The 17,687-nt window shown below is 36.5% G+C and overlaps 1 protein-coding gene and 1 pseudogene across 3 annotated transcripts; one reads left to right on the plus strand and one right to left on the minus strand.

Annotated features, from left to right (window-relative positions):
• Nucleotides 1–450: 450 nt before the first annotated feature.
• Nucleotides 451–12,095, plus strand: LOC121998637 (brefeldin A-inhibited guanine nucleotide-exchange protein 1-like). 3 transcript variants are annotated; one of them, XM_042553625.1, is made up of 12 exons: nt 451–1,767; nt 3,629–3,946; nt 4,111–4,441; nt 4,549–4,971; nt 5,044–5,336; nt 5,423–5,696; nt 7,388–7,893; nt 8,010–8,331; nt 8,507–8,852; nt 8,933–9,588; nt 11,247–11,869; nt 11,957–12,095. In XM_042553625.1, exons 1-11 carry the CDS (start codon nt 758–760, stop codon nt 11,853–11,855), a joined length of 5,088 nt encoding a protein of 1,695 aa, XP_042409559.1. In that variant the 5' UTR covers nt 451–757; the 3' UTR covers nt 11,856–11,869; nt 11,957–12,095. The 3 variants fall into 3 exon arrangements, with proteins under 3 accessions (XP_042409559.1, XP_042409558.1, XP_042409560.1); XM_042553624.1 differs by having other exon boundaries at nt 11,247–12,095; XM_042553626.1 differs by lacking the exon at nt 451–1,767 and having other exon boundaries at nt 3,779–3,946; nt 4,101–4,441; nt 11,247–12,095.
• A 378-nt stretch (nt 12,096–12,473) lies between these two features.
• Nucleotides 12,474–16,124, minus strand: LOC121998638 (annotated as a pseudogene).
• Nucleotides 16,125–17,687: the final 1,563 nt, after the last annotated feature.

Below are 17,687 nucleotides of genomic sequence, written 5' to 3' on the forward strand. Positions count from 1 at the left end.
ATGGCTCTCAATTTACATGGTCAAATTCATCTATGATGTCACAGATACATAAATTTTAATTTAAAATAATTTAAAATTTTCTACCTCCATCATCTTAAATTTAAATTGTATATACTAAATTGAGAAGAATAAATTTTTAAATGCGTAAAGCAGACATTTAAACATGAAGTGAAATGAAAGAATAGGTATAATAGAGATGTGATATTTATTTTTAAAATTATAAAAATTAGGTTACGTGAAATAAACAATACCGAAACTTCCCATTCAATAAAATGCCGATCTATGAATTCTTATATGAATTTACGTTTCCATTTTTAAAAATCCTTAAATTTTATTACAACATTTAACGCGCATTTTTGAAATATTAAAAAATATCAGAGCATTTTTGAAAAACGACGCTGATTTCAAATTATTCGCGAGCCTGATCGATCGATCGATCCATCTGGATCTGTGAGCATGTGTCGCACGTGACAAAGATGTTCCCTGCGACTCCCGTTCGCCCCCCACTCTTTCTTCTCCTCCATCAATCGCATCCAACAAGAGGAGGAGGAGGAGACGCGATGAATATGGGCGAAGAGGAAGACGAAGAAGAGCAGGAATATTCCTTTCCCTGTTACTGAGAATCATTCTCCTTCCCACATTTCCTCCCCGTGGGATCGCCGTGCTCGTCGCCTCCTCTCTCCCTTCCCGATCCGATCTGCTAATCTCCCCTCTTTCTTCTTCATCTCGATGTTTCCTCTCGTCTGATCGGTGCGGCATGGCGTCCTTCCAACCGCTCGGCGGCAGCTCCCGCGCCGGCCGCGTCCTCGGTCCCGCCCTCGACAAGATCATCCGGAACGCCTCCTGGCGCAAGCACTCGGACCTCGTCGCCGCCTGCAAGTCCGCCCTCGATCGCCTTGACTCCCTATCTGACTCCCCGGACCCTTCTCCGCTCCTCGGCATCCCTCCCGACGAGGCCAACTTTGTGCTCAACCCCATCGTCCTCGCCGTCGACTCCGCTCGTTTCAAGGTCGCCGAGCCTGCTTTTGAGTGCGCTCAGAAGCTTTTCTCCCACGGCCTCTTCCGCGGCGACATCCACCTTGAGGCCGACGCCGATGACGCGACGCCACGCTCGGCCACGTCCCGCCTCCTCGCTTCCATATGCCGTTGCGGAGGGACCGGCGACGTGGCCATCGAGCTCGCCATGCTCAGGGTCCTTATTGCTTCTGTCCGCTCGCACTTCGTGCTGATCCGAGACGAATGTTTGACCCAGATTGTGAGGAGCTGCTACAATGTGTACCTTGGCAGCCACAGCGGCTTCAATCAGTTGTGTGCCAAGTTGGTCCTGGCACAGATCGTAGTCATTAACTATACTAGGGTGGAGGCCGATGCCATGGATGTCAAAATTCGTATCGTCTCCATTGTTGACATGATTGATCTTTCAGACAGGAACTTGAGTGATTCGACTCTGGTACAGGCTGCACAAAATTTTATCAATGAGGCAATGGGAGGAAGTGACGCAGACCCTCTGCCTTCAAAGTCGTTCAAGGAGGAGGGTTCCAGGCAGCTAGAATCAGCTAACGGGGAGGAGGCTATAAATGGTGGCGGATTGAGCACGATCAGAGAGAATGGCTTGTTTCTGTTCAAGAACTTGTGCAAGCTCTCTATGAAGTTCGCAACACCAGATAACCCTGAGGACCCTCTCTTGTTGAGGGGAAAGGTACTGGCGTTGGAGCTTCTGAAGATAGCAATAGAAACTGCCGGGCCTTTTTGGCGGTCAAATGAGAGGCAAGTGTTCTCATCCCTTCTTTGACTCAACTTTGTGCTTCCGCTTCTGATACTCAAGTTGATGCTAAAGTGCTACATGCCGTATATCAAAGCTTAAGCCTGCTTTATTGGCTGTTTATTCAACTACACGACATTCTGATATGGGCCAGATTTACTTGACCATAACCAAATATTAAAAATGGTAAGAGACGGTAATATTAAAAGTGGCTTCAAAACTTCTAAGCTAACTGCGTTATGTTTCACACTAAACAATTTTTATATTCTCATATCCATGTTTGGAATCCACTGAAATAACTGAGAGCAATGAACTACATAGGGTGAGCTAGAACCAATACTATTTTTTACTGGTCATATAAGAACCAACAAGTGCTCCAAGAATTTGCTGGTGCATGTCTTTGATTTTCGTTATAATTTATGTGAAGTCAAGAGTTTCAATGTTTGCATGATATTCATAAATGATAAAGGTAACATAAGTAGTGATAATTGATGTGAGTGCTCATCATGAATGTTTATATCCTTTTGGTCCGTATGGAGTAAGGGAAGTCACATTTTTTCTTGGACTCCTGATATTTGTACGTCCTTGCATCTACTTTTTCTTTCTCTTCACTTTTCTCCTTCTTCCTTCAACAAGAACTATCATCCTTATTTTTCATGTCACCAAGAATTTAGAATGCATATGCGAGTGAGGGAGCACTGGTCAAATAACCACATAGTACATATGCGATATGTGTGTGTACTATGCAGATCTATAGACAATAATTATTTGAAAAATATAATATACAGACTTGTAGAAATGCAATTTGAATTATTATTAACTCATACATTACACGTTTACACCTACCATAACAACATATAAATAACATTTAGGTTTCTAACTTTCAACAATAAGCAAGACATTTTGTGTTTATTAAAAGAGCTTCAAACTGCATATGTATAATAAGATTCCTTAGAAAACATAATCATCACTCAGCTCATTATGATAATGACATCGCATTCCCTAATTTCAATCTATAATTTAACCAATTAATCAAAGCAAGCAATCAATATAAACAAATTTTACTCATAATTTAACTATGAAAATCAATCGTCCTAGGTAATTATTTATTCTATATAACTTCTTTTTTATATGAATTCAATCTAGCAGTATATATAATACAGAGCACATAACATATAATAATGCATGTTAACCAACCAGCTCAATCCATGTAAACAAAAATTTACATATTAATCTATGAAATAGATGAACTATACTTCTTATTTGTTAACCTGGCAAATTTAGTTTGATCTTATTATAGTTTATGATCCAAATTCTGTTTGTCCTGGCATGAAAAGCTTGCAGTGCAATGTATGTGGTGTAATTTTTTTTGGGAACTGTGGTGGTAGTAGAGGATTTGTGGTTATATAATTAGGATTTTGTAGATATGTGATGTAAGCTGCAACTTTCCTCTTGTACCAATTTTGATATAATGAATTCTTCTGTCCTACACGTGGTCTTTTACCCATTTAGAATTTTTTTTATAAGTTGTGTATTTCTTATTTTCTGTTGGTTGCCTACTTTTAATATTCTTACTACAAGTCTAATCAATTTAACTTGGACATAACTTTGACTTTAACAAACTAACGCTTGATTTATAGACAACCAACATAATTCTCAAGTGGTTATAGAAAATGTAATGCTGTCCTTCTCTGCATAAGCATCTGCAGCAGCGTAAGCATCCTTTGTGGAAATTTTTCTAAAACAATGTTTATGAGGATCTTGTTTCTCCCAAATAATTTGTTATTGCCCATGTTTCATTGATTATATAGGCAAGACAGGCTGAAATATTCACTATTTAAAGCTCTTCATTCTTGTTTTATGCAGGTTTCTTGGAGCAATCAAACAATACCTTTGCTTATCTTTGTTGAAGAACAGTGCACTATCAGCAATGAGTGTTTACCAGCTTCTTTGTACTATTTTTTTGGCCTTAATGTCAAAATTTAGACCTGCGCTGAAAGAGGAACTTGGAATTTTCTTTCCTATGCTTGTCCTGCGAATACTTGAAAATATTCTCCAGCCTAGCTTTTTGCAGAAAATGATTGTTGTCAACTTTTTGGAAAAGATCTGCCGGGACCCACAAATTATTATAGATATTTTTGTGAATTACGACTGCGATGTGAATGCACCAAATATATTTGAAAGGTAGATCATAAATCTAATGCATCAGTTAAAAAGAGTTGTTTTAACAAGTGATCCTAAATCTCTTTCTTTACCTAGCAACATAAGTGGATGGACTTGTGAGTGACATAATGGTGTTGCTTTTTTTCTTCTCATAATTCACTTTTAATTCCATCAGATTATTGCAGGTTTGTTAATGGGCTTCTAAAGACAGCTCTAGGTGTTCCTGTTGGATCAGTGTCATCACTATCCGCAGCACAGGATACCACATTGCGAAATGAGTCAGTAAAGTGCCTAACTGGGGTCATAAAGTCAATGAGTATATGGATGGACCAGCAGCTAAGAATTGGTGATTTTGCTCCTCAGAGTCTTGACAATCAACCTTCTGCAGAGATCCTTGCTGCTTTGATTGGTGAAGAAGCAGGTGTGCTTGACTATGATCTGAATTCAGATGCAAATCATGAGCTATATGATACTGCTACACTGGAACAGCGTAGGGCCTATAAATTGGAGTTTCAGGTGAAGTATTTCTTATTTTTATATAAGGATACATTCCATTTTTAATTTTTTTAGCCCTTGACTAGTGAACTATGAATGACATTAATAACTTTTATTTATCTTTGCAGAAAGGTGTTTCACTGTTCAATAAAAAACCTTTGAAAGGTATTGAGTTTCTAATCAAAACCAAAAAAATAGGTGCATCTTCAGAAGAAGTAGCTTCCTTTCTGAAAAATGCTTCAGGATTAAGTGCAACTATGATTGGAGACTATTTGGGTGATAGGGATGAGTTTTGTTTGCGAGTAATGCATGCTTATGTTGATACCATGAATTTTGAGGGTATGAATTTTGGTGAAGCCATTAGGTTCTTCTTAAGAGGCTTCAGATTGCCTGGAGAAGCTCAGAAAATTGACCGCATAATGGAAAAGTTTGCAGAACGTTACTGTAAATGTAACCCAAGTTCTTTTGCCAGTGCGGATACTGCATATGTTCTTGCTTATTCTGTGATTATGTTGAACACCGATGCACACAATAACATGGTCAAAGATAAGGTGTGCTATTAATGGCCTTTGGTATAAGGTAAATGCAGCTGACTAAAATGTTTAATCTCATTATCTTTGCAGATGTCAAAAGCTGAGTTTATTCGCAACAATCGAGGTATAGATGATGGCAAAGATTTATCGGAGGACTACTTGGGCTCCCTGTATGACCAAATTGTGAAAAATGAAATAAAAATTAGTGCTGATTTTCCTGCTACGCCAAATAAACAACAAAGCAGCATCAATAAGCTTTTGGGATTTGACAACATTTTTGACTTGGTCCATTGGCAGCAAGCAGAAGAGAAGGCATTAGGTGCAAATGATTTGCTCATTAGACACATCCAAGAGCAATTTAAAGAAAAGAGTGGGAAATCAGAGTGAGAAAGATATTCAAATATTTAGGAATTACATACATGCATGCATTCTTATGTTTTCATATTATCTTTATTTTATTGGTGATTAGGTCTATGTTTTATGCTGTCACGGATGTAGCAATTTTAAGATTTATGATGGAAGTTTGCTGGGCTCCCATGATGGCTGCTTTCAGTGTGACACTTGACCAAAGTGATGACAAATCTGCCACAACACAAGGTTTGCAGGGCTTCCGATATGCTGTGCATGTCACCTCAGTGATGCATATGCAGACACAGAGAGATGCTTTTGTTACATCTGTAGCCAAGTTTACATACCTTCACTGTGCTGCAGACATGAAACAGAAAAATGTTGACGCTGTTAAGGTGAACACTTTAGCTATATCTTAATATATGGAGCTAAATCTCTTTTTCTTTTAGAAGTTTGGCAGAACTCATATGTTATAGTGAGAGATGGTAGCATGTTGTATATATAGTGGTGTTTCTGTGGATTCCCTTTATTTCGTCCTCTATGATTCTGTCTAATTTGACTCATATCTCAACTACTGATGTTTAATATCAGAGTAACCAGAAGGTTAATGGCTTGTTAGTGCTTTATACAGTGATACAGTTTAGAAAACCAAAAACTTCCTGGATTCTCTTTTAGCAATTGAGTTGAAAATTGTAAGTGGAGAAGCTGATCTTTGAATGCACTGATACATCTACAACATCTAGCGATGCAGCTATATTGAATTACCTATAGGCCTGGGCTTGATCTTTCTAATAGATATGTACATGTCCTTGTCATTTGTTGCTAAACTATACTTGCCAAATCATTCATCAAATGTGCTTTCTATGGGTTGATGTTTGTCAACTACTTTGAAACTTGAATAGATAAGGCTTCACATGAAGATGGAACACAATGATTTAGCTGAAAGACAGATCAAAGTTCTTAAGTACTATTTGTATCTTATGTTATGTTAATATTTTCTTAACATGCCTCAGTTTGACATTTTCTTTGAATAAAGTTGATAATCTAACCTCATAAACATCATGTCAGTTTTGAAGGATATAGCTGTCTGATGGTAATATTCTAGTTAGGGAACATTTGATGTGGATTCATTCTTCTACCTTTGGTGTGCGTGCGCGTGCGCACACCAAAGTGCTCACGTGATGTGCAGCGTAAGTTGTGTGGCGTAATGTGTGCAGCATAACATTTCTCTCTATACATATATATTCCAATTTTCCATATTTTGGCTGTATTTGTCATTGTTTTAAAAAACCCTCTATGTTAGTCGCTTATGCAGCCCCATAGGCTTATGCAAGGATGTTTCACATTGCATCTACTGATGCTGCAGAAGGACTATGCTAGCAAAACCAGTTCTAGTTTATTAAAGCCCAAATCATAACAAAGAATATTGATTTGATTGAATCATTTTGCTGAATAGACAAACAAGAAGCATTTTCTTTCTGTTGCTTAGGTCAACATGAAAAATTTCTTTTATATGGAATTAAACCCCACTTGTTAACATTTTGTGTTATATGTATTTGATTAGATTCATAAGCAAAAGGACCAACATTGTGGATTGTTTAGGATGATTAATTTAATCATTAAGTGATACATGTAATTTTGTTTATATTGAGCACTTTAGATTGTAAGCATATTCTCTTGTAGATGCATAGTCATATATGCTATATATTTTGGACACATGATGTTTTACCTTTATTGTCATTATAATTGATGTTATTTTGGTAAAAATATATCAACTTAATATCACCCACGTATATGGAGAGCTACCTTATATGCATTATGCAGTGGTTGAACTGTATGTCACTTGCGTGCACTTTTTAAAACCTTGATTTCCTTGATGCCTTAACATTATTTAGCACAAGAACGATAGTGTTTTGACTGCACTTTGTAGGTAATAGCAGAACCATAACTCAGCTTTAGATCTGAATCAGTATGGTTATATGTTTTGAATCTTCCTGTAATCCATCCTCTGTGTGCTATGGTAATATCAGTTTAAGTCTTGATTATACTAACAATAGTAGTTTAGAAGCTATTTTTCTGTCAATAGGCTATAATATCAATAGCCATTGAAGATGGCAATTATCTGCAAGAGTCCTGGGAGCATATAATTACATGTCTTTCACGGGCTGAGCATTTACATCTGCTTGGAGAGGGTGCACCACCTGATGCTTCATTATTTACAGCGCTGCTGACAGAAGCAGAAGACAACAAATCACAGAAAACACAGGCAGTATCTGTGAAGAAGAAAGGAAATGCTCTTCAAAATCCAGCTGTAATGGCTGCTGTTCGAGGGGGTACTTATGACAGTGCATCTGTAGGAATTAAGGCTTCAGCTTTGGTTACTCCAGATCAGATTAAAAGCTTCATTTCCAATTTAAATCTGTTGGACCAGATTGGTAGTTTTGAGCTAAACCACATATTTACTCATAGCCAAAGATTGAATGGTGAAGCGATTGTAGCTTTTGTGCAGGCTTTGTGCAAGGTTTCTATGACAGAGTTGCAATCTCCAACAGAGCCTCGTGTTTTCTGCCTCACTAAAATAGTTGAAATAGCGTAAGAGATTTTACTTAAAGTGGGTCTAAGAAATTTTTTCTGGACATATCTTGCTTTCTTCAACTAGATAACTGAACTTTCAAATCTGACCTTACTACATTTTTTTACTCATACAGGCATTACAATATGAATCGTATTCGGTTGGTTTGGTCCTGTATCTGGCATGTTCTTTCTGAATATTTTGTTTCAGTCGGGTTGTCAGAAAATCTTTCAGTTGCAATCTTTGTAATGGATTCATTGAGGCAATTGGCTATGAAATTTTTGGAGCGAGAGGAGCTTGCTAATTATAATTTCCAGAATGAATTCTTGAGACCTTTCCTGGTTGTTATGCAGAATAGTAGTTCTTCTGAAATTCGTGAGCTAATTGTTCGATGTATTTCACAGATGGTTATGGGTCGTGTTAATCATGTAAAGTCTGGATGGAAAAGTGTCTTCATGGTATGCTTGGATTTTTCTTATTATCTTTTTTCTACCTTTTAATTTGTTTTATTTTTCCACACATGTCTCTCAAGGAGCACTTAAAGTGATAACTGTCATCATGGTGAAATATTGGATTAGGATTTTGCAAACATACTGAAGTACATCTGATATTAAAGATTCTGTCATATTCTAGGTTTTCACTGTCGCTGCTACTGATGAACGTAAGAGTATTGTACTGTTAGCTTTTGAGACAATGGAGAAAATAGTAAGAGATTGTTTCTCTTACATAACTGAGACAGAGACCATGATATTCACAGACTGTGTTAAGTGCCTGATTGCATTCACAAATAGCAGATTCAACAACGATGTAAGCCTCAATGCTATTGCATTTATCCGATACTGTGCTGTTAAACTTGCAGAAGGAGGCTTTGTCTGCTATGACAAGAGCACTGAAGGTCATTTAGGAAATGGAGATGCTTTTGATGAAAATTTGTCCGAGAAAGATGACCAAACTTTCTTTTGGCTTCCTCTACTCGATGGTACACTTTCTGTGATCCCTTTTCATGCTTTCTTTACAATTAGGATGTAGTTTTTTCTAAGTTACATTAAACATGTTCAGGTTTGTCCATGTTGACGTCTGATACTCGGCCAACTATCAGAAAAGGTGCTATGGAAGTGCTTTTTGACATTCTGAAGGACCATGGTCATCTATTCCCTCCCACCTTCTGGAACAATATCATTAAATCTGTAATTTACCACATGTTTAACAACACACAGGAAATAACTGTTCATGAAGTTCTGCTGCATGACTCTCAGTATCTTCAAGATAATTCATGGAAATCTGAAACTGATACATTGGCAGCAAAATGCTTGATTGATCTATTTGTCAGATATTTTGATGTAATCCGTTCACAGCTTGGGAATGTTGTGGCTATTGTTACAAGTTATTTGATCAGTCCCTACAAGCAATATGCTAACACAGGGATGGCTGCTTTACTGCATTTGACTGGTCACCTAGGAAGAAAGCTATCAGAAGAAGAATGGAAAGATACTTTGATAACCTTGAAAAATTCAACTGTTTCAACACTGCCTATTTTTTCTAGCATTACAAAAATCATGCAAGACATTGAAATTCCCATTAGAAACTCTGATATGGAAAAATCCTCGGACAACGAAACCATTGAAGATGATGAAGAGAAGGCTAGGATGGAAACAACACCTTATGTAATTGTAAGAATGAAGAACTACATAAGCCTTCAACTCCAGATTGTACAGGTAAAGTTTTTTTTTCCTTCTTACGACAATATGCTTGTTGACTTTTCCTTTTCCTTGAATTTTTTTTTATCAAGTGAATATACTGCAAATAAAAAAAAATGTGGCAGATACCTTCACTACATTCTAAAATGAAATAACTAAAAACATATGGCACATAGTTTCACTTCAAGAAGTATGAAAATAAAGAATCTAAATCCTGTATCACTCAAATTAAAACTTGAGAACCTGCCAAATGAAAGATGCTAAAACTGAAAAATGAAAGGTCAGGTCACAGTTTCATGTTGCATCAACTAGATATATAAATAATACTTCACTTGAACTCAAGATTTTTGCAGCAGTAGAGTACAGGATATGCTGCTTTATATACTTGACACATTGTATTTGATTTATTCTTTAAAATTAATTGTGGATTTTCAATTATGAAAAATATGTCCATAGTTTATCAGAAATTATTAAATCATATTTCGCAATCTATAGGAAAATATGTCTTGACAGTTTTGTTAATGTGAACCTACATTTACATCAATGTTGAAACATAAGATTTTCTAGGTTAAAGTAAATATATGAATACAACATTTTTATATAGTTAATTACAAAGAGATGTGTTATTAATCCTAGCAATGAAAATGCACTATATAGATATAAGGTAGGACAATATCTACTCTCAAAAGCAAGATGGGACTGGGCCATTCATTTCAACACCCCCCCTAAAGTTAAAGAACAAATTTTTAAACTTCTTGTCTCTGCATGTAAAATGGCTAGGCAAAGGTATGAATGTATGAATATTTATGCATTAAAATTTGTGTATATTGTGTTAATCTTCATGGACATTACAACAATTCTAATGGAGTGCCAAATAAGTTCAATCTGTTTACTATGTTCACAAATCATCTGGCTGCTTCCAGTGTAAATGGTTATTTACTTTATTTATTTTTTCATGTTTATTCTCACAATTTTAATCCCAGTTAGTCTATCCAAATCATCTCATGAGCTGATAGAACTACTCTACATTATACATGGAATGACAAGGTATATATCAAGAGAAACTTAAGTACACTGGTATAGCAACTCAGCAAATATAAAGATAATCCAATCAAACGTGCACTCAACCAGTGACAAGAAAAAAATCATACTACAACTAATGGTAAGAATGAGGTTATGCCTGAGATGATCCTAATATCTGTCAAACAATTGGTGTGGCAAGAAGAGTACCTCAACTAGTGCATGTTGAGGTCTACCGTCTACGATCCTACAACTATAGGATGATGATACATCAGATAATATATTACAAAATATCAGCAATCAAGGTTTAGCTTTTTAGATAAAGTTTAGCTTTTCGTTTATTGGTCTAACAAGTGCATTTTCCCATCCTGTGATAGCTGGAGAGTTCTAACTTGCTTGTAAGTGCAGTAAAAAAAATCATGCATCTTCTATAGTCTAAAGGTAACTCCATATTTTGGGTCTTAATCTGGGGGATGTTTAAGAATGCATTACTCCCATAAGTAATTAGTAAAAACCTCTATTCAAATAAATACTTGCATTTACTAAGCTTGATTTGTGTATGTATTAGTCAAATTTCTTTTCTCATGCTTTATGTTTCAGTTTCACCACTGATGACAGATATTAGTTCACTTATTTATTTATTTTTCTGTTGATAGGTTGTAACAAAGGTTTATGAGGTTAACCGAAAGTGCCTCTCTGCAGCTCATGTTAGCATCCTATTGGAAATACTTACAACCATTGCGTCCCATTCAAGTGAAGTGCGTGGCCAAACTGCTATGCAGCTGAAGTTTCAGAAAGCATGCTCCCTGTTGGAAATTCCTGGTCCACCAGTTGTTCATTTCGAGAACGAGTCTCATCAGAATTTGCTTAAAGTCTTGCAAACTTTACTCATTGAAGATCGATTTCTGTCCAATGAGCTGAAAATAGAATCACAAGTAGTGATGACCTGTCAGAACATGTTCCAGATATACTTAAATTGTGCAGGAAAACTGACAGATGAAGATTCAGATATTAGACCAAAGCTACACTGGATAGTTCCTTTGAATGCCAATAAGAAAGAGGAATTGGATGCCCGGACTTCGTTGGTTGTTTTGTCCTTGCAAGTCTTAGGTAGCTTGGAGAAAGATTCTCTCAGAAGGAACCTCCGAATCATATTCCCATCATTAGTTAACCTTATAAGTTGCGAACACAGCTCCAGCAAAGTGAAGAATGCCCTCTTTGACATCTTTCATTCCTCTATAGGACCACACATAATGACCTTGTGATTTTTACACTATATGTATGTCATTGTTTGATATAGGTTTTTTTTTTTCCTTCTCATTTTTCTCTCCTTCACTGTTATATAGTCATTATTTATGGCCCACAGTGGTCTGAAGCTACCAAAGCATCACAAGGGCTTTTGCCTGCGAAGTTGTATCTGTGAAGTGAAAAGACAAATTTTGGCCACAATTTTGCTGTTGCAGTTGTCGCAAATGTTTTGCCAATAAAAAAAGTTTACAGACTGAGAGTGGTTGTCTTCAAAGTAGCAAGTGGTAGTGTTCTTGTGCTTTTAATTACTAGTATTGTTTTACTGAAATATGTTTTAGTAGGCACTTTACCAAATCACTGCCACAATGAAGAGTTACCAAGTGCATCCCAATGTTGATTTTATTGGAAGTTATTTTGTCCAGTAGTGTTCATCAGTTTTTTTAGCACTTGACTTTCAATTGTGGCATGATTTTCATGCAAAGCATTTGTTTATATATTAGGAGCATGAGTAGGTAAACTGATCTATTGTTAAATTTTATATTTTGTTGAGTAGATCAAATATGTATATATTTTTTCAAATTAGCTAAAAGCACAATTTGTGACTTCTATTCATTTGTGACAGAACAGCAACAAAATTGAGAAGTTGTTCCTTTGATTCACAATGGAATGTTTTTTTTTTTACAGTTTTTGCTTACAAGTGACAATCTATTGACATTTCGGTTCCTTTGGTCTTTGCACATAGGGATGAAACCTTGTACCATCTTTGAAGTAGTAGGCATCGACCAACCACATCGGCATTCATGAACATGAGCTGCCCAAGGGTGATAACTATTCGTCTCCAAACTATTGAGTCGCTGTAGTCTCTGGTTGAGCTCAGCCATGACGGCTGGTTCTTGTTTCTTCCTTTCCTTCGTGATGCTGTTACTAGTCATGGAACCAATTTTGTCGAAAGTTACCTGTCAACAAAAAGAACAGGTAAAAAAGATGCAAGTTTGGTAGATTGATGACTGCATTCTCAGTTTAATTCTAACCGAAATTGTATGTAGAGTTGTATCTCTGTCGAACTTCAAACTTAAACAAGTTATGTAGAGTAAGTCATTCTTACCCTCAGCAACCCATCAGGGTCATACATGTGATGGATGGTTCTTTGTAGAATATGAATAACCTCTCCCATTTGTCGAGCATTCAATATTACGTCTTCGTTCATCCGCAATAACATCAAATGGTTTCAAGCAATTCTTTTCTGTTACTCTTTTGTCGGAAACATCTGTAGTAATCGATACTTAAAGTGTATCTTAAAGACGGCCAAGGCGATGCGAAAAAGGACCTTGGCTCCCTCATTGAACAACACATCCCAGACCCGCAAAGTCGACTGAAATACTTCTGAAATTAGTCTTTTGGCAGAGTTGATAAGAAGACGGGTTTTACCAAAACTCTTTTCAGTCCCATGTCTGAACAAAGAATTTGAATGTTTCCTTGGAATCTCTTTTACCTCGGACGGCAAGCTCTTCGCGAAGAGACATAGGAACCATTCTGTGGCCACAATAGTGACATCAAACCCTACAGCTTCCAAATGAGCAGCTATCCTGTAGTTCAAACAACATGAACTGATTGTGAATTTTGTTGCACTTAAATAAGCAACAATAGGATAGGAGGTGAAAAGTAGTAGATACAGACTTGGGCATTTTTTCACAAGAAGATCTCTGAAAACCCTTTGCTCGACATGACATCCCGAAAGGTTAACAGTGTAGCAGTCACTAACTAAAACATTTTCCAGTAGGACGGTGAGCATCCAAAATGCATCTTCTTCGGTTTTCAATACTAGCAGCAGCAGAGCAGCTACATAATTTAGACCCTGCACAAAATTTCAGATATTGTGGAGAGATTCATCCAAACCACCATAAACGAAGGGAGCGTTTGGTTTAGGGGAATAGGAGTGGGGAATGAGAATGAGAATCATTGATTGTCATTGTTAATATTTGGATTATAAGAATAGGAATACAAATAAGGGAATGAATCCTTAAAATTGGGTAATAACTCATTCCCATGTATCTCCCCTTCAATGAGCCATTACCCTATTTTCATCAATCAAAATATTCTCTTATTCCAAAAATACCCTTGACCTAAAACTAAAATTTTCTCCCTTAATATCAAATATAAAAATATATTTATTTATTTTTTCTTTCATATCACTTCTCTCTCTTTGTTCTCTCTCATCATATTTTCTCTCTCATCATTTTATTACACACTTTCTCTCTCCTATCACACTCTCTTTTCTTTTTTCTCATTACACTTTCTCTCTCATCATACTTTCTCTCTCCTCAATCTCTTTCATCGCACTCTCTTCATTCTTTCTCTCTCATCATACTTTCTCTCTCCTCAATCTCTCCCATCATATTCCCTTTTCTCTTTTTTTCTCATTACACTTTCACTCTCATCACACTTTCTCTCTCCTCAATCTCTCTTATCACACTCCCTCTTTTTTTCTTCAAAACACTTTCTCTCTCATCATACTTTCTCTCTCCTCAATCTCTCCCATCACACTCAATGTTCTCTCTTTTTCATCACACTTTCTCTCTTATCATACTTTATCTCTCACCATACTTTCTCTCTCCTCAATCTCTCTCATCACACTCTCTCTCCTCATTTTTTCTCATTACATTTTCTCTCTTCATCCTCTCCCATCATATTTTCTCTCTCATCTTCTCTCATCATGCTCTCTCCTATCATACTCTTTTTTCTCATTTTCTCTCATCACATTCTTTCACATCACACTTTCTCTCTCTTCATTCTTTCTCATCACACTTTCTCTCTCATCATTCTCTTTCATCATATTTTTTTCTCACATTCATCTTTCTCTCACATTTAATTTTTTCTCTTATTTTTCTTTAAGGGTAAAAAAGAAAATTTTGATTTATTCCGATAGAAAATATGTAACTAACCAAACATCGCTTTTAAGAGTGATATCCATGCTCATACTCATTCCCATTCCACAATACAATGATTCTCATTCCGATTCCTATTCCTAGGAAAGAACCAAACACCCCCTAAATTCCACTTACCTGGCAATAGCCAACATCTGAATCTCTGCAGAGATGCCTGACCTTCAGGGCTGTTCAACCATGGATGAGATTGAAATGCCCACGGGAGATCCTGCATAAATTCTCAAGAATCGATCGAATTAGCAAAACTACAAACTAAGAAAGCATACATTGTTCCACAATGATGTCTTTCTCCGTCTAATTGGAATACAAGAACAGTTCAATTTCTTCTTCCTCTTTGGTTATTCTAAGGAACGAACAAATTCTTCATTAAGGATATGAACAGGGGTGATTGCCATCAGATCGTATGTCAATCCAAACGAAGGGGAAAAAGATACAATTTTTATGATCTTTTTATCGATCAATGAGGTTCAAGAACTCACATGATCAATTTGTCGCGTGGCAGGGGCGATCTTCCGTTGCGTCGTCATTATCAGTTCACATGATCAATTTGTCGCGTGCCTGAGGCTGCTGCAGGAACCAGTTCACCCCCTTGTTCGCCTCCAGCTCCCACCAGACCCTACCCTGCCGCCACACCCTCTCCCTCACCTCGTTCAGCAGTCAGCACATTGACGTCGTCGATGTTCCCCTCCACCGTGAATCCGTACAGGTCCTCGAATTTAACAGGGAAGGTAGCTTCCGGAATTGAGGCGGCAGCGGTTGGTCTAGGGTTAGGATCCGCGACGGTGGTTATCCAGTAGGACCTCTTCGGAGGCGTCGCGAACGCCCGTCTCCACTGTCCTCCAGAAATTGGTAGCGAACACCTTCGAAATCCAAAGCAAGTTCGCGTTTTGGAACGAGATCAAGATGCAAATGCTCGAAACAACAAAAAATTGTATAGCAAATACCTGGAGATAAAAAGGACTTGTACATCTTTCGGCGATGAAGAAAAGTTGGAGCTTTTTCACAATTCGCCTCCGCAAGGTGGTATTTTGAAGCTCGGATTGGTGGGAGTGGATTGACAGGAGCTCAAAGATCGCATTTTTATAAGCATAAAACGCCAAATTGAAATCTTCCTCACCATCAACTTGTCGAGAGAAGGCAATTAACCGTAGCAAAAGAGAGCTCCTCTTCAGGCGACGAACTCCATCCTTTTTCGAGTTGTGGATCTTCCGACGGAAGGGGAAGAGAGGAAGAGGAAGAGGAAGAGGAAGATGAAAGGAGAGAATTATGGCCGGCGAGAAACGATGGGAAGAAGAAAGAAGACGTCACTGTGACTGCGACTTAGGTAGTTGTGATCTCAATGTCTACGAATGGACAAAAATACCCCTTGTTCTTTTTTTAGCAGCGTTATTTTATCACGTGACAAATGCGATCACAGCGTTGTTTTATCACGTGGCAAGATCTACATTGTCGTCTTAACACTCTTGTCAATCCATCTTAAAATTAATATAGATGAAATAAATTATAGATGATTATTAATTTTTAAAATAGTGACTAACACATATGTAAAATATTTATCTCAATTTTATCGAGATTCAAACTCTAGATCTCATTCTGATAACACCTCACATGTTAATCATGAGACTCATCCGGAACATGTGGCAAGATGTACATGAAGAATAAGCACAATGCTATATTCTGTATCAAATGTAGCATTAAAACTAAATTTTATCATTTTTTTGAACTTTTTTAATGAAAAACAACAGCAAAATTAAAAACTTCAATACTAAGTGTTAACCAAGTATGAGGAGTGAATTTAAAAGTTAGATTTAATTATTTAAGCAATTTATTTTTTTTAAATATAGACTGTTTAAGTTAATTTGTTGGATTTAAAAAATTTTAATTAGGTTAAACTGAATAAATAATAAACTGAATAAGTTAGATTTTAATATTTAATTGTAAATTAAATGAATAAAAAAGTCAAAATAGGATAAAATATATAATTATTGAAACACTTTCAATGAATTTTCATATTTACTCATTTTTGATAATATTATTTATCAAACCTAATGTAGTATGTTTCTATTTATTCCTATTTATATATTTTTTGGTCGTACTTGTTTTGTTCTTCGTCTAGTAAAGCGTAATAAGTTAATCTCTCCGTATGCTCTTTGTGTCTTTCTGGATTATGATGTTAGTCAAAAAGAATATCGTTATTTTGATCCTATTAGTTAAAAAATTATATGTCTTTCGTCATGTTATGTTTCTTGAACATATTTCATTTTTTTTCTATTCTAACTAATTCGTATAATAGGATAAAATCAGATTTATTTTGCATTGATCTTTTCAACGATTAATTTCATTGAAAATTGAATTAATTAATATTTTATTAACTTAGATTGAATTAATTAATATTTTATTAATTTTTATTAAAAACTTCAACCATTTTGATTTTTTTTATTTATTCTATTCCAATTAAATCGCTTCGGTCAGTTCTATTGTGAATAAATTGCTCAGACTAAACAACGCACCGTCAAGGGCACTAATATCTTTGTTATTTGCCATCATCTTTAATTTCTTTCAATTTATTATAAAGTCAAAACTCTCAGCATTCTCATGGCTGGATTTGGTACCAACAAATCAAGAAGCAAAGTGAAGGGAGAGCTTACCGCAGGCCAAGAAGAGGAGGATGGTTGAAAGCTCAGTAACTTGTCACACCTAGAAGGATGCATAGATCGATGATGTATAGACTATTTCTTTCAGGTCCCTCAGCCAAACATACACGTGAGCATCTTGATGTCTCTTCTACTCAGAATCTTGAAGGTAAGGACAGAGTCTTTCCAATCTCCTTTTGAACCTTTTGATCTCTTCCAGGCAAAGCACTTTGAGGATCTCTCCCTTACAAAATCTGCTAGTTTTATGTGA

This window comes from Zingiber officinale, chromosome 6A, assembly GCF_018446385.1.
Source record: "Zingiber officinale cultivar Zhangliang chromosome 6A, Zo_v1.1, whole genome shotgun sequence".
Taxonomy (NCBI): Eukaryota; Viridiplantae; Streptophyta; class Magnoliopsida; order Zingiberales; family Zingiberaceae; genus Zingiber; species Zingiber officinale.

Coding starts and splice junctions, on each gene's coding strand:
- LOC121998637 (XM_042553624.1), top strand. CDS start 758: ATGGCGTCCTTCCAACCGCTCGGCGGCAGCTCCCGCGCCGGCCGCGTC. Junction 5,337..5,422: donor GAAAAGAGTGGGAAATCAGA/GTGAGAAAGATA, acceptor ATTGGTGATTAG/GTCTATGTTTTATGCTGTCA. Junction 8,332..8,506: donor GATGGAAAAGTGTCTTCATG/GTATGCTTGGAT, acceptor GTCATATTCTAG/GTTTTCACTGTCGCTGCTAC.